We start from the raw sequence: 25,555 nt of genomic DNA, 5'->3' as shown, positions 1-25,555 counted from the left end.
ATAATGCTTATTCCCCATAACCTCCTTTATATTGGTGTTCTTAAATTTAAAAAGTTAAAAAAGCTTCTATTTTTGACCAACATGCCAGGGGAAAACACATCCTTTGTCATTTTTGTTTGCATGCTATATTCATTATAAAGTTGAATATAGCATAATTAGATTGACCTTTCTATAAGCAACAGAAATATACTCTAACTTATGAACCAAAATAACGTTTACTAGAAAATTATGAATCGCTTATAGAATTAATGGGAAAATGAAGAACCATATTTCAGAAAATATAGGAAATGGGAGTTGATGAAATGGAGTATCAGAAATAAAAGGGTAAAGTCCTGTGGGAGTTACTCCTGGAAGGAATTGATTCCTGTTACTTTTCTGTTCTTATTTCTCTGCTTAGGGTGCATAAAAGGGAGAAACATATTTGTTGATCTATCTTGTTTCTTGTGGGACAACCTTGGCTCCTTTGGGAAAGGCAATCTTGACGGACAGTGCTGTCAAGTATATATGCCAATTGTTTGTTTCCTTGAGGCCAGTGGGGATGCTATAACCAACCTGTGGATCAAAGATGAATTCATGATGGAAATCAACAGTAGGTTTTCATTGTAGTTTAACCATTGGGTGAATCTCTCTCCTTTGCTGAACATATAAGTTGGAAAATAAATATACCAGTCAACATATTGCTAGTATTAAACACATTTCCAAAAACACATAACCTCCTAAAATGTAGACAACCTAGTGTCATATATCCATTCTCAAGTCCTCTTTAAACATATCTCTGGAGGTAACTGATTTTTCATTTTTCATCCATTTGGTCTCAATATACAGAAAGACAAGAAGGAAATTTTAAATCTAGCTATAATATGGATTTGATTGAACAATATTTTTAATAATATAAAAAGTAAAATATATGTAATGTTTATTATTTCGCTTTAGCAACTGGTTAAATGTTGTAGCTGAGATGTAAAATATTTATTTTCCCTGTATGTTGGCTGCTTGGAAATGTTTGCCAGTGCAATGATTCAAGTATCTTTACCTGATAGATATGAGACTTTGGTGGCATTGTTTGATTTGGCTGATACTAATAGATGCTGTGGCACATGACATTATTGATGGTGTTTATCAAATATTTTAAGGTCTTATCCTAGGGACTTATTTTGTATTTCAGTTCTTTTCACCCTATGTATTGAGAGTGGTCATGTGGCTTTCTTTCATAATAAATTGTTGGTGGCAAGTAGATTTTTCAGTTTCTTTTCCTTTTCCGAGGTGACGAGCAATATTCTAGATATTGATTTTTTTTTAAATTGGATCATTGAGTGAAGGCAGGCAGAGAGAGCCCATTCCATACCCTAACTCTCACCACAATTACCCATCTATGACACCCATAGAATGAGTAATACATGCTTCTATAAAGGCATGCCACTAGGGTTTTGGGCTTTTATTACCATATGTAACCTGAATAAACTGATAAGAGTAGAAATCCTGGTTTTTCTCCCTATTCCCATTATATAGTGGCAAATCTGTTTCTCCTTGGAAATCATAATCAGTTACACCAAATAACAAGATATCATCATCTATTTATCTACTGCTATGAAGAGCATCAAAATATCCATGTGTCAATTTTAACCTCTAATTCAATGAAAACTTTATCATCTTATATAGTAGTATTCCTATGTCCTTGGTGTTGAAACATCTAAATCATAAGATTTTAAAATTGAGAGAATGGGAAGCAAACTATTTAAAAATAGATATATTACTCAGATAAACGAAACCAGTAGAATATATGGAGAAATATTTATTTTAACAAATTGACTCACATGTTATGTAGGCTGACAAATTCAAAATCTGTGGGTTTTGTTCCTGTTTGCAAAGATTGACAAATTACGTATACCAGAAACAGCCAGTATTTCACTGTGAAGGATATTAGATTGGGGAATTCTTTCTTGGGACAAGGTCAGCCTTTTGTTTTATTCAGTCCCTCAAACAATTTTATAAGGCCCGCTTCCATTATATAGGACAGTCAGCTTTACACAGTCTACCCATTTGACTGCCAATCTCTTGCAAAAAAAAAAAAAAAAAACAGAGAAAAAAACAACAGAATAATGCCCTGAGTAGAGATCTAACTATTTGAGTGCCCTGTGGCCAGTCAAATTGACACAAAAATTAACCACCACAGTGTTTCCAGACCATGTTTTGTGAATTGTGTGAAGCTATGTCACATAACCATATAACTCAGGGCATGGGCTACAGCTTTTTGCCAGTACATCGTCTAAGTGCTTGCACTGAATCAGTGACTGAGTTTTCAGTAAACAGTTCCAATGCTCTATTGACTGTTTCCTTCTCCTTGATAAAATATATAAGAAGCCCTTTAAGTCTAAGCGGTCATCAACCCGCTGTTTTTCTTCCTTCTCTGTGAAATGATTTCCTTGGAAGAAGAAAGCCATATTTGAGACACTCTGATAGTGTAAAAGGTATTCAGTAAGTCAATTGCTATGACCATTGAAAGGCATAATGGGAAGGAAAAGTAAATTCAATTGCTAAACGACTGTCTAGTACAGTGAGGAAAATGGCTGCATTTGCATTATAGAATGGGCCCAGTAAATTTAGGCTACCCCTAAGTCACTGGCTTAGGTTCCCTTGAGGAATAGTAACATATTGGAATTCACTAATTGGTTCCTTTGATGACAATTGAGTATTCCAGAGTCAGTAACTAGCCTTCTTGTTGAAGATAAATTAATGTTTATTCCATAACCTCCACCCCTTCCAATGTAAACGTGAGCTTTTTGAATACTCACTGGGAGTAACTTAAAAAATGCTGACTGGCATTCCTTTGGGACACATATAGCCCCAACTATGGGCCCATTCCAAGAAATTTACTTACAGTAATTGTCTTTCCATCACTAAATTTCTGTCCTGTGCTTTCCATTTCCTAGTGCGAAACCTGTTATTGCTAGTACTATTGAATAGGTGTTTCTTAAACTCTTGATCTCTCGCTCTCTTTTCAGAAAAGGTAGATAGCAATTTTATTATCTGAAATAATGCCCACTCATCAAATGCTATCTTTTCCTATCCTCAAATTCCCCATCATGTATTTGTACTGAAGTCTTTTGAGGTACTTTGTATATATCATGGAGGGGTATTGGTAAATCAGTATTCCTTAAAAAATGAGGATAGATATATTCTTAAAAGGGGATTGGTATAGGCTGAAGGAGGAGTGGAAGATGTAGCCATATTCAGAATATTTGAGGGTGGATCTAGGCATTTGAATCTCATAAAACCTCTTCAGTTGATTATGTGCAGGCGTCATTGAGAATCTTTGATTTGGCCTGTAATATGTGTTACAGACATACTAATATGCTACATTTGGAGTAACTTCTCAATTAAATTTGCCATAATCCCTGTAAATTCATAGTCCTTTACACTAATCATTAGTCCTTTACCAATCATTAGTGCTTTACACTACCATTTTTGCAAGTTACCACAAATGAATTAACAACTCATTTTTATCTCTTTCTGAAAATCAAAATTTAGATTCAAATTCCAAAGAAGAACATTTTCATTGTCCTAGTGTGGCAATATGCCTACCCCATTGTTTGGTGAACACAGTTGGTTTGCTTGTTTGATAAACCTTACAAAATTATATTCAACATTATATTTCCCCACAATCAAATAAGGCCAAAACAACAGATGCTTCAAACAAGCATTTTTTTCTTATGTGTAATAAACTTTTTTGTATTTCTTATGTAAAGCACATGTTCTTATATTTGTCCAGTGTTGTTTTGATTAGCTCGCCTTTTTTATGTTCTTTTTTAAGATCCCATTGCATTAATATTAAAATCATTTTATATATTTTGCAAATGTTTTCTTCTAGTTTGTTCTCTCTGCTTTCAGTTTATGTATTATCTTTTTACTTTATCTTTTAAACATTTAAAATTTCCATCTGCTAATTTTATGTTGAATGATTTCTTGAATACATATGTTTGAGAAAACCTTTCCTCAAGTCAAGATTATGGAAGTGTCCTGTGTATCGTCTCTTATTACTTTTACATTTTGTTTAAAATTGTTGTCATTAGTCTCTAAAGATTGTGTTTTTCTTAAAGATGCAGTGACATATTAGTGTAAAGGGTAGAACATTTTTCCTCCAAACTGAAATCTAGTTGTCCCAACAAAATTTGCTCATTAGTTCATGGTTTCACCATGGCTTTGACCTACTTCATTTATGATGAAATGATATATATCAGAGGAGTGTACCCTTTCTTTGCTTCATTAATCTGGTTTTTGTTTCTTATGACAGACTGTTTTATTTACTGCAACTCTTCAAAATTTAGCCAATGTGTTAATGTCTCGTGTTTTTAAGATACAAATTTGGATGACGTTTTGTTGAATTTCTTGTTACCTCATGATCACTTTGGAATTGCCTTGGTCCTCTCTGATATCCATGCTCTGATTCCAGGGGCAGACCTGCATTTTGTTCCTCTATTATCCTGGAGGTAAATGCCACAGATAGCTGCTCTGAAAGGGGACTCTGGCCTGGTTGTGCTGTAATGCTTCCCTTAATCCCATGGCTGACTTGTACACTTGTTATAATTCCTTCCATCCTTGTACCTAGCTGTCTTGTCACTGATCATGGATCTATTGGGAGAGTTCCTTTTCAATATATTGTTTTGTAAATAGTTCCATAGTAAGGTCTCTCTACTAATCTAATAATTGTGACTTAATTTCATCTCTTTCTGGTTGATTGCTCTTCCAATGCCACTATATATATATATATATATATATATATATATAAAATCAGCCACCTCGAGACTGCAGTTTTTCATTCTTTTAATTCCATCCCCCCCCATTTTTCCTCTTTACCATATCAGATACTTTAATCTTTTTGTATGCATCTCGGTTCTCATCCTATATTTATATATTTCCTTCTCTGACTCTGTTAATAAAGTAGAAGCATTTCCTGATATAATGAAAGTATGCTTATCCCTACTGTAAATTATCCAGTAAATAGCAGATAATTTCACTTTTAATCTTCAGTTGTTTTCAAGATAGAAATTGGTGTTTATTTGCTTCCGTTGTATCACCTTATATAAACTCTCACTCTGATCCTGATTATTCTTTTTGAAGATGTTTAAAACTAGAATCCATATCATAAAAGTGTGATGATGTGTATTTTATTGTAATATAACTGAGTAAATTATTTGGAGGTATAAATTATTTAGAAAAAATCAAGTGTGAAATATATACAACTCTGGTCTTCATAGAATGATGAGGGATTTTTTTTTTCCTTCATAACATTAAAATAAATATGCACATCTCTAGCTGTTACACCAACTGCTTATGCTAATGTGACTTATGAAAAGTTAATATCAAATTATCTGTATACTTGTGACATTGCTTGTTCCCTATTTTAAGCTTCATGGAAGTACAGATGGTTTATTCTAATATCATTTTTAAAATATTTAAGTAAAAAATAATTATTTGTTGAATTGAAATAAAAGTTAAATATTTTAAGCTATATAGATTATTTTTCAGATTGATCAGCATAATAAGGTATAATGAATTGTGTGTAAGATAGATGCTTTATGGGTGTTTCATCTACCTGAACTAAATAGGAAACATATACAACTTAAAAAATTAAACTTTACAGTCAACCTACAGATTCACATATTTTAAGTGTTAAACTTATCTCCATAGTGAAGCCTCATAATATATTCTCCTGTTGAAATAGACGTGAAACTTAGAAAAAAAATGACAAATTCCACAGAATTCATTATTTTCTTAATTTAAGATGTCCTATAACAAAGTTTCTACCATATTATAGTTAATCAAATATCTCTGGATTTAGAACTTGTGACCTATTACATATGTCTCTTGTTATGAATCTTGTAATGTCAGAACACTGAACAAAATCCTCAAGGCTAAGCAAATGTTCATCAAAATTCAGTCCGATTCTACTGGAAGTATCAAGGATAAAATATCATCACTTTATTAATGTAAAAATGAAGCACTCATTTCAATTCTATGATTAGTCATAAAATATGATGCAGATGATTTTGCACCCTCCTCCTCCATTATATATGTGAGCATAATTCTGTCTCTGCCTTCATCATTAGAGCAATTGAGTTTAAAATTTGATTTATACATTAAAGATATCCAGGTTAATAAAAGTAAGGAAACCATAACATGCTGCTGCAAATAACAAAGTCATATAATTGCTTGCCTTGCAGAATTCCATTTGGGGTAATCCTCCACTTGGGCTATTGCAGCTTTTAGTCATTTTCCATATATATCAACCAATGGAGTATGATTTTAAAGATATTGAAAAATCTGATTTTACTATTCATTTCATGAAGAAAGGAATAGTAGTTGGCTAAAGAGCAATTAGAGATGCATTTATTATTGTTTAAAGTCATTATGTACTGAAATTCCCTGAACACTAAAAAAAATGCACATTTTCTCCTGAGTTGGCTGTTTAAAATAACCAACTCATTTGCATATATCCATTAACCTGTTCCTTATTTTTTCTATAAAGTGAAGTTTTTCATAAATAACATAATTTATTTTATTTAAATACTCCAGTTACTATTATCTAAGCTGTCCCAGCAAGCAACCTGGTACAACATAACCATCAGTGCAAGGCAGTAAAAGGACAGTGTCTTGCTAGTGAGTGGAAATGAGAAAACTCACAGTATATGATTAGCTCAGAATCCTTTAAAAATGATGGTGTAGTAACCACTTCTATATTTAATTAGAAAAATAACAATGGCTAGTGCAGTTCACACCCAAATAATGATGCCACAATTAAATACAAAGTGATGGTAGCTTAACAACAATGATAACAATATAAATTGATTTATCATATATTTATTCATTGACTTCCAGATGCCAGACACAACTGTTAACAATCAATTTTGAACAACAGACTTTGTGTCCTTATATTATAAAGTAAATATACACTTTTGGGGGGGTGGGAGATGGGAGGGGAGGGATTGGGATCAGAAAGGGGGGGGTTGCAACTGTATGGGGAATATAAAAATAAAATTTATTATTAAAAAAATAAAGTAAATATACTATATATATTTTATATTTTAGTGTAGAAAACACATTAAACTAATAAAATATGCATATATCAACAGGAAAACATGAACAGCATGCACACTGGTAGTGTATTCTGTGGTTTTTTTTTAAAGATTTATTTATCCATACAAGAACGGGGGTACAGGCCAGAGGTGTGTGTGGAAAGGGTGAGAGGATTCACCAGAGACAGAATGAGAAACAGAACAGGCAGATTGACTGAAATACAGTGCTGTGGGGAGCAGTGGGTGAGCCAGGAGAAGTCTGCACCATGTGGGTTGCTACCTGGCTGGCTGGGGAATTGAACTCGTGCTGCAGAGGCTGCGGATTGCTTCACAGGTTGCGTCTTAACCACTTACACCACCAGGGAGGCCCCTGTGTGGTTGCTTTTTAATATAGACCAAGCAAGGAAGAACTCAAGAAGTACAGACAAAAGGAGATAAAGGAACTGCCATTTGTTGTCTCATAGGAGAACTTTTAAGGCAGAGTGAGAAGCAAGAGGAAAGCATTATGATAGAAGAATATTTGACATGATGGGGGATATTAGCAAGGCCAGTTGGCTGGAGCAGCTCATAGTAGCATATTCAGATGCCCTGAGGAGTCTTTCAATTACTGCGGGGTTTTTCAATTACTGTGATGATATTTCAGTTGTGCAGGACTCTTCTGGTTTATTTTTAGTTTTCTAACATCTAGCCCAATTTAGTATTTGCCCAGTATCTTTACATCTTTACTTACACACACACACAGACACACACACACACATTTGTGTGTATAAATACACACACACACACATATATATACACATATATATATACTCTTAAATTTTAAATTTTTGTTTTGGTTGCAGTTTTGCTCTTCCATTATGTGCACTTGTTCAACTCACCCTCCACCAAACCACCATTGCCAATATCCCTCTACCTCCTTCCCTCTCCACCCACTCCCACCCTCCTCCCCTCTGGTAGCCACTAAATTCTTTCACTAAGTCCACAATTTATTCCTGCTATATTTTTCATTTAAGTGGGTACATTATAATAAACTCTGATGATGATGGTTTCTGGAGCTCTTCAAGTTGTACATCCAGCTTTTGATGTGTTATCCTCTACTAGGATATAAGACACATATTTGTCCAATGTATAGAGTTCACATTTTAACATGTAATCATTGCCTCTGGAACATTAGCAGAACAACTGCTTTTCCAACTCTTCCCACATATAAAGGCCATAACAACTTCTGAGGTACAGTGTGTAGTGAATTCAAAAACAAAATTAAATATTCACTGATAGACTCTGTTAGCCAACTGATAGGCCTGGCGTGTCATCCATTATGCTGTGGCCACCCATCTCCCATGAGATGCAAAGTGTCAGTGGAGATTGTGGGATATCATAGATTATATATGTGATTTAAATGTAAGAAAAAGAGATGTATAATCCTATCTAGTACATTTAATGGTAGTTTGGATTTTCCTTTTCAGTGATTTTTAAAGATTAAACGTGTAGTTTTGCATTTATAAGTATTAATGTTTTGCAGCACTTTTTTATTTTTCAACTAAAGCTTTTAGAAAAAATTAACTCAAAAAATGTATATTAAATGAAAATTTTGCAATTTATACTTCCTAAAAAGAGATCTTGAATACATGGCTTATACAAAATATTTATCAACACTTATAATCGATGACAGCCCAAAATTGCTAAATAAGTCTCAATATTGGCTTCAAAATTAGTAGCATAGTTTCTGCTCAAAGGCAATCACTTTTTTTTTTTTTTTTTTTTTTTTTTTTTATAGAGGCATGCTTTATTTATTTGTTTGCTGGTTTGTTTGTTTGTTTTGTTTATACATGCACTGGGTACAGTCAGAAGCACGGGAGGGTGAGAGAATTCACCAGAGCCAGAGCGGGGAGCAGAGCAGGCAGAAGGACCGAGGTACACTGCTGAGGGGAGCAGCGGGCGGCAGGAGAGGTCTGCGCGCCATGTGGGACCCTCCTCTGGTGGCCGGGGAGCAGCCGGGGATCGAACCGGCGCCGCAGAGGCCGCGCGCAGTTTCGCAACCCAGCGCTCAACCGCTGCGCCACCGGGGAGGCCCATCACTTTTTTTTTAGGTGAGTTAGAAAAGAAGCTTTATTGTAACTGTTAGTACACACTAGGGAGTGAGTGGGGGCAGCTTCAGAGAATTGCTGAAAACAGTCATTTGAATTGTAGAAAATCCCTTTTCATATCACCCTTTGACACATGATTTCTCCTTTAGATCAATAACTTTTACTTTAGCATTCATATTCATTTCAACTCCTTGTTCTTATATGTTATTGCTTCAACTAGCACATATAAGAACAAGGAGTTGAAATGAGTATGAATGCTAAAGTAAAAAGTTGAGGCAATAACTCTTTAATATTTTGCTTCATAAATTGAAGAATTTTGAAAAGATCAACTAGTGTCATTTTTGTAGCAAAGAAATGACAGTGATTTAAATCAAAAACCGGTTTATTGAAATAATGACTTGAATGCATGCAGTTTACAGACTCTTTTTTTTTTTAAAGTTCATTTGGATAAAGGGATAACATATCTTATTAGTAATATCATAAACTCAGTTAAAAAGTTCAGCACTCATGATTCAGTTATTTCTTTCATGATAATTTGAATACAAACCTTAATAGAGCAAACATGGCAAAATTATGGTTCTTACTTGTAAAATAGAAATGAAAGTGTATGCATTGATTCCTTGTAATGTGCTGTGTACATAAATCATAATCACATTCAAAGAGATTTTAGTATTCTACTAATTAAAATAAGAATATTAATTGTTAGCTTGTTAGCTTGTTAACTTCTTGAAGAGTGTCCATGAGTACATAATGGACAAAATATTTGTTAATATATAGCATTGATGATGGGAGCTTTGGATATATCACTGACCATGCGGAAACCATAAACACAGATATGCTAAAGATCAATATTTGCTTCAAAATACTATGTCTGTATATACAACTTATTTAGCTGTTCAACTGATTCTATAGCCACCAAGCAACCTTTTGAAAAAATAAAAGTAAGGTTTTAAATCTTAACTCGCTAATGTCACACCTCTCATCATAGTTCCCTTATCCAGATTAGACCATGCTCTTCCACTTAAAACTCTGAAACTCAAGATGTTTGTAAGTTTAGGGTGGTTTATTTATGAGGTAATCAGCCTATAAAAATCTACAATTTGATCTCATCTTCTCTCTGTATAAAAATAATGTTCAGAATTGTTGTATGAAAATAAGTCAAATATAATTTTCAATATATTAAGCAGTTAAATAATAACTTTATTTTATTCTATACTTACATAGTTTTTGTGAATTATCTTCAATTTACAATCTGTAATTTTTAAATTCTAAATAAATATATATTTATAATTATGTATATATATTATATTTGACTTATAAAACCCACATATATAACATTTTTTGCATTTTTTAAGATTTATTTATTTATGCATACAAGAGCTAGGGTACAGGTCAGAGATGCAGGGGGTGAGAGGATTCACCAGAGACAATGGGAAACAGAATAGGCAGATTGACCAAAGTACACTGCTGAGGGGAGCATCGGGCAAGTCAGGAGAGGTCTGCTGATTCTCTTTGGCCAGTCGGGGATTGAACTTGTGCTCCAGAGGCCAAGGATAGCTTCACAGTGCGGTGCTTAACCCATTGTGCCACCAGGGAGGCCCTGCATTTTTCTCTTAAAGAGCATTTTAAATTTTATAATCATCATGTCCCATAAAATCAGTATTCACCCCTGCTCCTAATTTATTACTCAGACATGATAGGAAGGAGATATCTCAACTTATTTTCATTACTTTAACTCTTATGAACACATTGATATTCATACCCATGTTAACTTTATTATCTATTATTATCTCTGTGATGAGGCATAACTCCTCCTACATGAGATATATTCAAATTCTGCTCTGAGTCCCTGTTCCTCTTTCTCTTCAACACTTCATTTATTTTCCCCACCTTGTTATTTCATTGGAAGTTGATCCTGCTCTATTGGCTTTTTACTAATACAGTTAAGTCCTCTTAACATGTGTCCACTCTTTATTAAGGTGATTTGAATCAGTTTATGAAAATATGTACAATGATTAATGTGTTATACTAAGCACAGCAGGAATGGATAGAGGTTAAATGTCAAAGTCAAGGTGCATGTGGACAAACAATTCCCAGGTCATTGTAGACTTGCAAAAAATGAGCAACATGTAAAATTGATAAAACTCACATTTTTAATTTGACAAAATGTAAAGCTGCTTACCATCTCAACTTCTTGTTCTCTTTATAACTGTACTCTTGATAAAATGGGTTTATCTTCCACTTTCCCATCTCCTTTTCAGTGCAGTTGGACTTTGGAGATATTGGGGAGAGTACTTGTTGATGTTATATCAAATAAATGCTCATTTGTTTTCACCTTTCTTATAAATCTCTTTTCCATTTCATATTAGAAAGTCAATGCCTCCCATTTCTAAAGTGGTACTTTTTATATACCTGGATTTATTCTCCTTAGTCCATTTAATGTCACATTTGCCTTGAATTTTATACTCAGAATTCCATTCATTTCTTGTGAATTTTCCTCCATAATTTTATAATAATAATATTGATTTATTGCTTTAATACTAGGATTATGGAAGAATTATGACAACCTTATTAGTTAGGAATTTTCTCCAGATAAGGAAACTTGTGCTTAAATGATTTGCTGAAGACTTAAATGTCTTAAAAGAGCCAATCATGCCTGTTATACTCCATCATCATCCTTATAACCGCTGGATGGTGTCTCCTCTTCATATGCCTCTTGAGGTTTTACTTTAGAATATCTTGTATATCTTCTTCCATCTCAAATTTCTCTTTGGGGTCCCACATAGATTTATTTATCAACTTAATTAACAATTTCTTATTTGTGTGTAATGGAGATCTCAAATTATACATATCTAATACTAAATTCATTTTCTCACACTTTCCCACATTTTAATTTCCTACCTTGAGAAATGGAAAGACCATTTTTTTTCCCATTCCCCATGCATTATTTCATGCTGCAAACATTTCTCATCTAATCACATTCTTAGTATACTTTATTCTCCTTTTTTTTTTTGCATGTTAACTCTTCACTTAAGTCATACTCATGCCTGTCCCTCAATTCATCAGCAAATTAACATGTACCACATCTTCAAAATTCAACTCAAATTTCATATAACTATAGTATACTTTATGATATGAATTAACTCCATCCAATAAAAATGCCGACTTTAAAAGTCATTTTTTGTTTTTCAATTACTTGTCTCTTCAATACTAACTATACTAATTTATGTTTATATATATATATATATATATATAAATCTTACAAGGATTATTATTTTCCAAGTAACAAAAGTATAGAATAAGACCTTTACAAAAGTGTTTCACTACACTAATGAAATCATGAATAGCTTCAATAAAATTTTGTTCATTCCAAAATGACTTGAGAGACATTGACATATATTTTAAAACATTAACTTTCTGAGAATTATGTGTACTAGTCAAAAAAGGAGCTGACATTTAGACCACATTACAAAGCCTGTGTTTACTGACTTTTTTTCTCAATCATTGTACACAGGGTCGAGTATTAAAGTTATTTAGTGATATAACATCATAGGTATCCCAGAATAATCTCTTATTTTGTATTTTACTTTGTTATTTCGCTCTGCTTCTCTCTCTTTCTTCTGCCCTTCACTGTTTCTTAGCTAAAACACACACACACACACATATGCACACACACACACACACACATACCCCTTTTGATTTCAGTAATTAATGGCTCACCGGTACATATTTTTTTCAAATTCCTTGAACATAACTTCTAGCATTAAATTATATGGGGCTCATAATGATGAATCTAAATCATATTTTTAAATAACTAACTCACTTATCTACATGAGGTATATCACCCCCAATATAGTAAAACTGTACTTTCTATACAGTATCCTCAGAATACTCACCAATTTGTTGAAGCAGGTACATTTCCTAGTTTACCTAACATTTACAGTTTATTGGTAAAATAAACAAGATATAATATAGGAAGACATGGTTATAATTAGTTTTACTGTAAGCTGAAATGATAGGGAAGAACATTATACTTGATATCATCACTGTATCAAAAAGATGAAATATAACACCCTCTCATTTTTGTTATGTAGTACAGAGCAAACTTTAAGGCACAGAATTGCTTCTTCTTGCTCACATTTTTTAAAAGTGGTTGCAGCAACAATATCAATGATACTAAGATATGTATGGATGCATTCTGGGAATAAGAAAACAAGGTGGAAGTCATTAAGAATTGGTTCTCTAGAATTATAAATATAATTTCAAAAACAATAGTAATATCACAGTCCAGAAAACTCAACCTAATTTCGAGTGAGGCAATTGTGAAGCCATATAATCTTGTAACTATCAGAATTATATGAAACTGTATATGAGCACTTATGGATATGAATTGAGCTGAATAATAAGAGATAAGTATGCTTATTTCTAACAATAAATACTTAAGTCAGAATGCAGACTTGTTAAGAAGGAAAGCTCTTATAAACTTTTTTCTAAACAAAGGGGAGGAAAAGGAAGAGAATTGATAACAAATGTTCAAGTCCTTGTTCCTTCAACCTTGTGTTTCTTTTATACAAGGCACATGAATGTATACAATTAAGTGAGAATTCATTACATATTATTATGCTAACAATGTTTATGAATCTCACACTGGTTTCCCCTATATATCAAATAATTTTTATAAGCTATAAATGTGTACTACTTAAGAGCCTATGTTTATTATTATGTTTAATCTGATTTCTACTTAGTGCATCAAAATTTTTTATAAATGGAAATACCAGTTAGTCCTTTGAATAATGATGATTTTGTAATAAAAATGCTTTGTAAGAAAAATTACATAATGCCATTTAAGAATCCGATTATAAGGCAAAGTAAAATTATAGAATCAGTACTGTAGCTATTCTTCTTTCTTAAAAAGTTTTCCCACTGTGTTTTTAAAATACTATTGATAGGTACATAGGAAAACTTCCTAATTTTTCCCTATCATTTTTATCATAATGCTCATTAGAATGCAAAGTAGACTTCTGAATTTTAGATGAAATATCTTAATTTATATTAAGTTACTTACGATGCTAGTGATATTAAGCATCAATCTAACCACTCCCTTTTTTTATTGTGTACTATAGTGATGGCAGTTGAGTAAATGTGATAAGAACTATCTGATACATAATTACTAAACCTACACATTAACATGGGATCTCTTTCAAATTTAGCATTGTGGATAATAATAGTAAGTGTTCTAGTAGACTGTAATGACCAACATTGAAAGCTCAAAAAATCATTTCATAAATAATTTTAATTTTTAATTTCAAAAATTTTCCATGAAAATACCATGAATAATCTAGAGGTGATACATAATTATGTCATTGCAAAATGTTTATGCTAACTAATTCTTCATATTAACCTTTGCCATTGATGGGTGAACAGTAAGTACACAGAGCAGCAGTTTCCACAAGTGGACATCTTCCAGACACCCCTGATTCTTTTACCCTCCCCATTGTTCAAATGGCTTATGAGGTGAGATCCACACATCTGCTGATCTTGTATTCTCAGTAGGTGAAAAGTCCGTACCCCTACAGAACTCTGCCATTTTGGCTTTTGCCAGGTCTCTTGCATTTGCTTGTTGTCTGCCATAGCTATTTTCCTCTGCACTCTGTCCCCAAAATGTAATACAGGTCTTCCAATATTTCATTGATTACTGTTTCAGATTGGAAGTAGGCATTTTTTGCCTGTCCACATAGTTTTACTTGTTAAGAAGTTCTCTGACTGTTTTACTAAAATATTGGAGGTAGAACAAAGTGGGTACACAAAGGGGTGCCACACTGATTTATAACATATACATTACTTTTTATGAAGAAAAGTAGTATATTAGTTATAACCTGTAGACAGTAACATAACTTGGATACACATTTCACTTATCCCTGAAGGTTGCCCAATGAGGCAGGTGGTGTTAATTCCATTTTATGCATAAGGGAATGAAGCTCAGAATGTATAAATATTCAGTGTATGAGTGAAATAAGGAATGAATGAATCTCTAGGAAAATCTGCATGGATTGAGTGGCTTAAGAAATTAAAATAGAGAAGTCAATATTTCAGTCCATTTAGCACTCAATTTATAGAGTAAGCTGGTCCGATAGTCACGTGGGGTTTATGTTTGGGGGTAGGATGCTGCTGAAGAACCATTGATGACAATTTTTAAAGAAAGCAAGAATGAATAACAGATGAAACAACATCATGGAATAGAAGAACAATGGTGAGTCAAATGGATGATCAGGCTTTCACCAGAAACAAGTTGCTTTGTGGTAAACTTTCCAGCTACTGGAATATATGGAAAATCTTTCATAGAAGTCAATAAAAAAAAATTTGAAAAGTTACGAGAATAAACAAATTAATAAAAAAAAACAAGCATATACTAATTTAGGAATTAGAACATTTGATTTTTAAATAATTCTTAAAAAATTTGAAATAATTATTTAAGACCTTTCTATTAAAACAAAAGAAATCAATGACTCACCTGAAATCTAATTGTTTTATATTTCAAATGCTACTCATTTAAGGAACTTACAAAATTGTACAAATACTTCCACAAGTAGAAAATGAGAGCACACTCTGCAACTCATTCTATGAGACAGAATAATTTTGATAAAATATTAGAATGGAGGTAATGAGAAAGAAAAATGATGTATTTTGTGTTCATGAATATAGGTGCAAGTTTCTAAATAAAATACTAGCAAACAACATAATTCATTTATAAAAAATATTACTAAGCAATGTCTATTTTTGAGTACATGAAAGGATCATAAGAAGGGTTTAATACTGCAGAATTACATAAATGTATATTCCCATATTCACCAGTTAAATGAAATCAACCATATAGCTTAAAAGATGCCAAAAATTGGGGCCTCACCTGTTGGCGCAGTGGTTGAGCGCTGGGTTGTGAAGCTGCCTCAGCCTCTGCAGTGCCAGTTCGATCCCTGGCCACCAGGGAGGGTCCCACAAAAAAAAAAGATGCAAAAATTAATATTGATACATTTTATATAAATTATTACTATAGAAAGTTTATAGGGATAGGAATAGAAGGAAACTTTATAAGGGATGTCAGTCAAAAATGACAAAAAAGAAAGAAAGAAAATGAAAATTCCTACAGCAGTCATATTTCAATGAAGAAATTATACAGTTGTTCCATTTAAACTGAGGGACAATATGGGTGTTCTTGATGAATATTCCAATTCCACAATATATCAGAGTTTGGGTCAACACAATGAGACAGGGAAATAAATAACAATTATAAGTATTGGAGATCACTAATAGTAGCATTTTATTAACTTGTAATATAATTATTTACATAGAAATTCAAATGACTACAATAAAATATAATAGAAAAATTAGAAATAATGTGACTGGTATAAGATCAATATGTAAGTCAAATATATTTTTATATATCAGTAACAAAAACAATAATATTTGTAAACAATTTAAAAATATTTAAAATATCAGCACAAACTATGAAACAGCCAAAAGTAAATCTTACAAAATATATGCTAAACATGTTAGCAGATAATTAAAAAACTCTGCGGAAGGACATTAAATAATATTCAAATGTATCAAATGATCCTATATTCATAAAGATACTTAATTAAGAAAATAGAGTTATTTCTTCCAAAATTGATCAGTGGGCTTGATATAAGTCCAATTAAAATCATATTTTTCTTTGTTTTTATATATTTTATTTTTGTGGAATATGACATCTAATATATCTATATATATAACAGATGCATACTCTATATATAGAAAAGCAAAAAGAAAGAAGGAATAATAGTCAAAATTCTTCATGTTCTAAGAAATGTAGACTTACTTTAAGGGTTTGGTAATTATAAGCATGTGGTACTGGTACAGGGATAGATAAATTCATGGAAAAAACAAAGAATATTGAGATTCCAGAAAGAATTGTATTCAGAAGTGAAAATTTCATTTATGGTTCTGTTACACAGTAAAATTTTGAATTATACAATAAATGAAAAGACTGATTTAAAACTGATAAGAGAAATAGGTGCATTAACTCTGGAAGGAAGGAAGCATAGATGGAAGGGATGGAGAGAGGGAGAAAAACAGGAAGAGAGGGAGGGAGAATGGAGAGAATGGAAGAGAATAAAGTGATCCCTCTCACGAAACACCGTAATAGAATATTGTGACATGCATTATATTTTAATTCTAATTCTAATAGAATATATTTCCTACCTCACACCACATAGAATTCCTATGTCAAAAGTAAAACTGAAACTTTAAGTGTATATGTCAATTTTTTTCTGATCTTTGGCTTAGCAAACTTTTCTTATAATAAAGTGCTAGTCACTTAAAATATTGATAAAACTGAATATGTTAAAACTAAAATCGTGTCAATTAATGTGCATAGTAATGAAAGTAAAATTTTTAACTTGTCAAAGATTTTTACAAAAAAAGGATTAAAATAAAAAAAAGATTTTTTACAAATCAATAAAATGGGAGAAAGAGAAGACACATTTCGTAGACGAGTGTACACTTGGAATTAAGAAGTGTGACATAAGATGTGTCCAAGAAGATAAGCTCAGCAAAATCTTTCCTACGCAACCAGTTGGTTTTATGGTACCACTACTTTGGGAAACAAATTGTCATTTTCTTATAAAGTTGTACATAAGTATACCCTCCTGTGGAAACAGCCACTGACCTTGAACACTAGAAAATATGTAATAATGCAGGTTTTGTAAGAACATAAAACTAATCAAATAACTGCTGACATGGATTTAAAAGGCATGTTTACAAAAAAAGGTATTTAACACAGCTGTAGAAATAAAATAATTGCAACTACAATGGAGAGAACTTCACCTACTGCATTGATGAATCATAATAACACTGCTATGTGGGAAAAGCAAAAAAACAAAAAGTTGTTTGAGGCACATGATACCCCCAAATTCAGAATTGTGCTTACCTCATGAATGAATAAGGGTCATGTTATAGGAAAGAGCACAGGTATATGTAATTATTGGAAATATTCGACCCTCTGGGCTAGGCACTTGGTGTAGGTATTTATATTTATGAAATTTATACATGATTTAAGCTTATACATAATATAAGCCAACCAAGTGGAGATAGAGTGGATGAAATATTGCAGCATGTGTAAAGGTAAATATCTTCATTTGCAGTGTAATACCCAAAAATAGCAGGAAAATTTTAGGTGCTAAATATTCTTGACTGTTACTTGCAGATGGTATGGTTTCATTAATTTTAATATATTTCCTATCATATGTATGATATTTGTATTTATCAAATCATTTGTATTAAACAAAATGTTTTTTCTCATGATGCTAGTTTAAATGAAATATATCACTCATATAAGGAATTTATAAAATAATAATAAAAAATAATTCAATGTAGAAAATGGACAGGGTTTTTTGGATGTAATGCACATCTCCTGTAAATCTACAAAATTGTGCTCAATCACCTAGTCAATAGGGGATTGTGATTTTACACTTGGCAATACAATGTTGTTTCTCTCCTATTATAAGCAAAAATTACCTAAAGTTGTATACATATATTGCTTTAGCATTTCGAAGAAATGGGCACTTAGGTTTTCTACACTGGGAGGCATTCAGAGGATACTATGATGAAATAGTGGAATATTTCCACCATAGAAGTTTAGCCTTCAAAACATACACATGCTCACATAAATGTCCTTCAAATAATGGTTACTGAATTAATTATTATTCTGTAGTAGTGAAACACTAGAAATAACTTAAAAGTACCTGAGGAAAAGGATTTATTTATTTAGTCATGGATTGCACACCCCACATAATATATTCATGATATAACATTATCCAGGCAAATACAGATTTCTTTCACATAAGTGAAAAATGAAGCACATATGTAAATTAATGGAATGTAGAGGATAATCTTATTCATGTTAAAATAAGTATGAAATAAAATTTACATGTGTATTTCATATATGTGAAAATACAGGAAAATATTTTAGAAGATTATTATTATAAGAGCAGCACTTATATCTGGGGGAAGGGATGTGAAGTGACATATTCCAAATAGTCCTGACCTGCTTCAGTTCTTTTATTGCAAGAAAATAAGTAGGTATGTTTGTATACCTGCCTTTGTAACTTTCTCTAAGGTAGGTTGCACCTGTTTGCAGTTAAGTTTGAGGATTCCTATGTGGAAAACATTGGAAAGACTAGGGGAAGTCTGTCTTCTTTGTATTTACCAACTTTAAGTCAGAAGGGAATGCTGAAATAATTGGCTATAATGCCAACTGCAGCTCTATCAGTTTCTCCTAGTAATGGAGAAAGCATAGGACTGTCAAAGAAGTACTGACACATTAGTCGCATTTATATAATTATTCAAAATTTACTTTGAATATTTGATAATTACAAATTATTGAATGAAATAATGGAGTATATTCACTCTGATTTATGTGAATTGCAGATTACATCTGGAAGAATATCTTAAAGATTATTTAATTGGTTTTATAATGTTAGAGCTGCAAGAAAAATATATTTATTACAGAATTAGACTGTATAATTAAAATGTTTAGCTTAACATTTTGATACTTTTATTTTAGAATTTTATTGTAGATAATAATATTTTCACTGAAATAATTCAGATTATTTGTTTTCACAAAATAAAATGTCTTACATTAGATATAATTCCAAGAATACAATATTTAGAAGTCCTAATTTAAAAAAATAATCAATCTTGTACCATAACATGCTTATTTTTCAGGTTAAACTTTTTCCGTGATGTTTCTGACTTCAGAGTCTTAGCCTGTGGTGGAGATGGAACCGTGGGGTGGATCTTGGACTGCATAGGTAATGAAGACACAATGTTTAATGGGTTTGAGATGAGAGTGGTACCTTACAGTCTGTGTATTTTATTTATTTATTTTATGATTTAGCAATATCTTTGGAATTGTAATAAGACAATTGGGCATCTGAAATGTTGCACAGTTTAATTTATTCAACAGTTAATTGGCAAAATAATCCACATGTATCTAGACATTCTTTTTTAATCCACTTTTATTGGAATTTACTAAATCCTCAGATATTTTCATTGTAAGGTCTACAAAATTCAGTTGTTTCTTTGCCCTGAAAAGGTAACCAAAGAGGATCTTAGTATTTGTGATAAGTCTGGGTCAAACAGATGTGTTGAATTTAATCGAGGAGACTTATTTACAACTTTATCCTCTATGTATCTTCATGTCACCATCATCAATCATATCATCATCATCATAGCTAAATATTACTTATTATTAGCTATCTAATAGGCCTTGGGGTAAGATTTAATTCGATCACTTGTTAATTCTTAGAACTCTTTAAGTGGGGATAGTATTAATAACCCCAACTCTAATAAAATACTAGACATAGGGAGCCTAAGTCTTAGACAATTTAAAATAGCTATAACAAGTCTTATAAATGTGAAATGATAGAGTTGGGATTAAGACACGTACTTTATTCTATATAACACATTTTATTCTATATTACCTTTATATTTGAACTTTAACTGGTAGAATTTTATAAACTATCAAAGCAGGTACTGATTGAAGATGTAAGGTAGAAATGTGTCATAAGAGAAGCTTGATAAATTCAGAAAAAAAAATTTGTTTTTACAAACAGAGCTCTATCAGAACAGAATATTAGTCAGTAAAATAGATCATGAATTACCTTTTATGAGGGGATAAAATCAAAATGCTTATTTTAAATTGATTTCAGTAATTGCATTGGCCAACTTGTTAAAATGAGGTTCAATCACAAAAAGAAAAATAATTTTTGGAAAAGAGTTTTTTTTTATATTTAAATTGACAAATTTTAGTTACTCAGTGTTATTAAGAATGTCTACAAAAACATCTTGTTTGCACAATTTTAATAGGCATCAAGTGACTTGAATCTATTAAATCTATTTTATAGAAACAGTGAAAATTGAATTTGGCATTCCAATAGAAGATGTAAATAATATTAAGATGCTGTAGTTATGGAGAAATGCAGAATTTAAAATTGTAAATAATAAGGAGTTGTTCATTATTTAAAATTGTAAATAATGAGGAGTTGAGGATTCTAGAGTGAAAAATAGTGGGAAATTGTTGGTCCTTTTTACTCATCAAAATCTAACCCTTCGTTCATTCACTGTGACACATCCTGAGTTATCTATTCCATTCTTGCTCAGGACTCAAATTGACTGTTAAGAAGGAAGAAAATATAAGGAAAAGTAGTAAATATTTGTGAGAGTAATTTCAAAGCATATGATGGTTCAAAGCAAAACATATGGAATTTCAGATTGTTACTGCTTTTAGATTGTTACCCAAAGCACTGTGCTATGTAAAGTTTAATCTGAAAGAAAACCTGCTGATTTGAGTCCCCCAGCCTTCTCCTTTACTTGACACAAAGCAGCACCACAGGTGGTGGGCACAACACCATGATATTGTCTACACTTTACTGTATTCTTTAGAATTCAGCTGCTTTCAAAATAATTTATTCCTTAAAGTAAAATGAGCCAAGAGTGATATATGGATATAAGGATATCACTGTAGTAGCGTTGCTTGTCTCCATATAAAGTATTTTTACAAAATCAACATTGGCTCAATGTAACATCCATGAGATTATCTACATCAATAAGGATTTCAATGATATTAAATCAAACTCATCCCAATTTTTAACTACATTAAGATATTTAAAAGATTTTCCTCTTGCAGAAGTCTTGAAAATTCTAGTCACTTTGTGAATTATGGTAATAATTTTTTCTATTTTATAAATGCATATACGTTCATCTTAATTCATAATTATATATCTGGGCTATGTAACTTTTTCTGTTTATAGAATGTGTTTTTTTATGCCAACCTATCTTTTATACTGTTGTTCTATGATCAAAATTTATTTATTTTTGTTTAATTCCACAGAAAAGGCCAATGTAGCCAAGCATCCTCCAGTTGCGATTCTGCCTCTTGGCACCGGCAATGATCTAGCAAGATGCCTGCGATGGGGAGGAGGTAAAACAATGAAAAACTTAAAAGCAGAAATACAGTGTAGAACACCACCCCATCCCCAACATTTCTTCACTGAATGACCACTTTAATGTGCTTTCACCAAATAGAATTGCTGTCTGATATGTGTCTGTGTGTTTGTGGTTCAATTTTCTTAACATTTACAAGGAAAAAATAATATTCATGTAGATGCTTTACAGGACATTCACAAACTGGCAATACATGATAGGAAAATTTGCTTAACACCAGGGAAGGTAAAAAATCTGAGCTTGGGGGCCTCCCCCGGTGGTGCAGGCAGTTGAGCACAGGGCTGTGAAGCTGTCTGCAGCCTATGCAACCGGTTCAATCCCAGCCCGCTGGCGAGAATCCCACATTGCGCGGCAGACCTCTCCTGTCTTGCCTGCTGCTCCCCTCAGCAGCGTATTTTGTCAATCTGCCTGTTCTGTTCCCTGCTCTGTCTCTGGTGAATCCTCTCACTCTCCCACGAATCTGGCCTGTACCCCAGCTCTTGTATGTATGGATAAATAAATAAATCTTAAATAAAAAAGTGGGGCCTCCCCTGGTGGCGCAGCATTGAGTGCTGGGTTGCGAGACTGCCTGTGACCTCTGCAGCACCAGTTCATTCCCAGGCCACCGGCGAGGGTCCCACCAAAAAAAAAAAAAAATCTGACCTTGGCTTAAATGTGATAACATTTAAGAGGCAATCTATCTAAATATTCTTTTTATTGAGGTGCTACTAACTTACAACAGTTATATGTTTCAGGTATACAATTTTTCTCCTCAGCAATTGTATATATCAAAACACATTCACCACCAAGTATCCCGTCACCATCCACGACGAATCCATTCCCTGTTCCATCAACCCACTTTCATTCTGGTAATCACCATTCTATTTTCAGAGACTAAATATTTTATGTTGTGTGGGGCAACACCACACTGACAAAGACCCGGGAGTCTTGAAGCAGGCTGCACAAGGAAGGATGCTGCTTAGAGCAAGATCCTGGCCTTTTTTATTGATAGAAAAATTACACGGCAACAGTTACATGCATTAGGAGGACAAGGAGAAAAGGATGGGTGAAACTCAGGAATGTCATCTAGGGCTTGGGGGGACATGAATCTGCTGACCATGTTATCAGCTTGATGACCAAGTGTTGTCATAGAAACTGGACCCCTGACCCCCTTCCATGGTCCTAATCTTATCAACAAAACATTCCAATGATCAACTCCTGGGGTCCCTTGTCATACATAGGTCCTCAGCCCCCTGGGCGTTCCCAGTCACACTTCATGATGCATACCCTTCCTGGAGTGATCCAGCTTTCTGTGTTTGATTGATTTGAAAAATACTGTGTAAGGTTTGCTTCATATGACTGTGACTGGGCAGTTCTGACCTTTGCATAGGAATGCACAACTGAAGGTAACCATAATGGTGGCTGAACAGGCTGCTTAAGTCTAGCAGACCCCTTAAGTCTAGCAGACCCACAGTTATATTTGTATGTTGTTTGTTCCTTTACTTTGTTTCATTATATTCCGCATATAAGTAAAATTAGGCAATATCTCTCCTTTTCTGACTTGTATTTCAGCTGCTTTCAAAATACCATTTACTCCTTAATATAATCCCTTCAAGTTCCAACCAAGATTGGAACTTAACAAGATTTCTCCTTTTTTTAGGGATTGAGTAATATTCAATTGTTTAGCCTTTCCCCAATTTATCTAATCATCTGTTGTCAGGTATTTGGATTGTTTCCAAATCTTAGTGGTTATGAATAGTGCTTCAATGAATATAAGGGTGCATATATCTATAATTAGTGTTTTCATAGTCTTCAAGGACATACCCGAAAGTGGGACTATTGGGTAATAAGGTGGTTCAAGTTTTAATTTTTTGAGGAACTCCCATACTATTTTCCAATGTGGCTATACCAATTTACATTCCCACCAGCAGTGCATTAGGGTTCATTATTCTCCACATCCTTGCAAACATTTATTAGTTCTTGAGATTTTGACATTAGCCATTTTACTGGTATGAGGTAAAATCTCATTATGGTTTTGATTTCCATTTCCCTAGTGATAAGAAATATAGAGTATCTGTGTGTGTGTTGGCCATCTATATGTCTTTGGTGAAATGCCTATTTTGATACCTTGTCTCTTTTTAGTCTCTAGCACTTTGATTATCTCATACCATTCCTTTCTAGCCTGATTACTCTTTGAAACATCTGATAGTTTTATGGGGTTTCTTTGCATGTGACACAAAATTTTTCTCTCATTGTTTTTAAGATTTTTTTTTAATCTTTGCTATTTAAATTGCAATGAGTATTGGTGTGGGTCTCTTTGGTTGCTCTTTTTTGGAATCTTTGGGACCTTTTATATCCAGATACCTGCTTTTTGCTGCTGCCTTGACTCTTTAATAGTTAACTGAACAAATATGCTATAAATGTAATTTATTCTGCTTTAGAGAATGTTGGCTTTATTTTAGTGCCCATACTTTCTTCTTTTAACCCACTTAATATTTACAAGGTTTTATATGCTGACACCTCTAATGAGGACTCATAGCCTTTGGCATTTGCTTGTTCAACAAATAGATTATTAAAATATAGAACAAAGTTGGACACAGAAAATAATTATGGGAGCATTGTTTCAATTCAAAATATTATTTTAAGAATGTATGTCTGTAGTGTAAGAGATACTTATTTAACTTAATATAAATTTTTTAAAGATTTATTTATTTATGCATACAAGAACTGGGGTACAAGCCAGAGGTGTGGGGGGGTGGTGAGAGGATTCACCAGAGACAGAGTGGGAAACAGAACAAGGCAGAGTGACTGAAATACACTGCTGAGGGGAACAGCGGGCGAGTCAGGAGGTGTCTGCTGTGCCATGTGGGTCAGCTCCCTGGCTGGGAATCGAACTTGTGCTGCAGTGGCTGTGGATAGCTTCATAGGTTGCATCTTAACCACTTGCGCCACCAGGGAGGCCCCTTAATATAATATTATAAAGTAATATGTTATCAGTATTACAATATTGAGAACTTTATTTTTTTAGACCTCATATACTAAGAACTTCTGTTAATTTTATCACTTTTAAATAGTCTCACATCACATCATGTTTTTATAGAAGGGGAAACTATTTAAGCTAAAAGCAAATGCAATATATAACATGGCCAGAGTTAGCCTACATTCATAACTATAATATTATATACCTATACAGACAATTAAGAGGAGATTTAACATTTTTATTTTCTGATCATGTTGACTATATGTAACATTTTTATTAAAAAATAGATTTGTTGAATGTTATTCTAGGGCAGACCCATTAAAAGGTTCTTAGTGTGAAAGATGCAGATAGCTATAATGCAAAATACTGGCTCTCAGGCAGGGCTTGTTTTGAAAATT

At 32.9% G+C, this 25,555-nt stretch overlaps 1 protein-coding gene across 5 annotated transcripts in view; it reads left to right on the top strand.

The window, feature by feature from the left end:
* The window catches only part of DGKB (diacylglycerol kinase beta), a gene marked incomplete at both ends in the record, with an annotated part of 589,868 nt that overhangs the window by 196,148 nt on the left and 368,165 nt on the right, over nucleotides 1–25,555 (top strand). For all 5 annotated transcript variants that reach the window (XM_084230110.1, XM_084230108.1, XM_084230109.1 and 2 more), the window contains 2 exons: nucleotides 19,919–20,004; nucleotides 22,086–22,175. In XM_084230110.1, the coding sequence (XP_084086236.1) occupies nucleotides 19,919–20,004; nucleotides 22,086–22,175 (176 nt within the window). The remainder of the gene's footprint in view (nucleotides 1–19,918; nucleotides 20,005–22,085; nucleotides 22,176–25,555) is intronic.

The sequence above is a fragment of the Talpa europaea genome (assembly GCF_964194135.1).
Source record: "Talpa europaea genome assembly, chromosome: 3".
In the NCBI taxonomy this organism is placed as follows: domain Eukaryota; kingdom Metazoa; phylum Chordata; class Mammalia; order Eulipotyphla; family Talpidae; genus Talpa; species Talpa europaea.
This window is presented reverse-complemented; position numbering and strand designations above follow the sequence as displayed.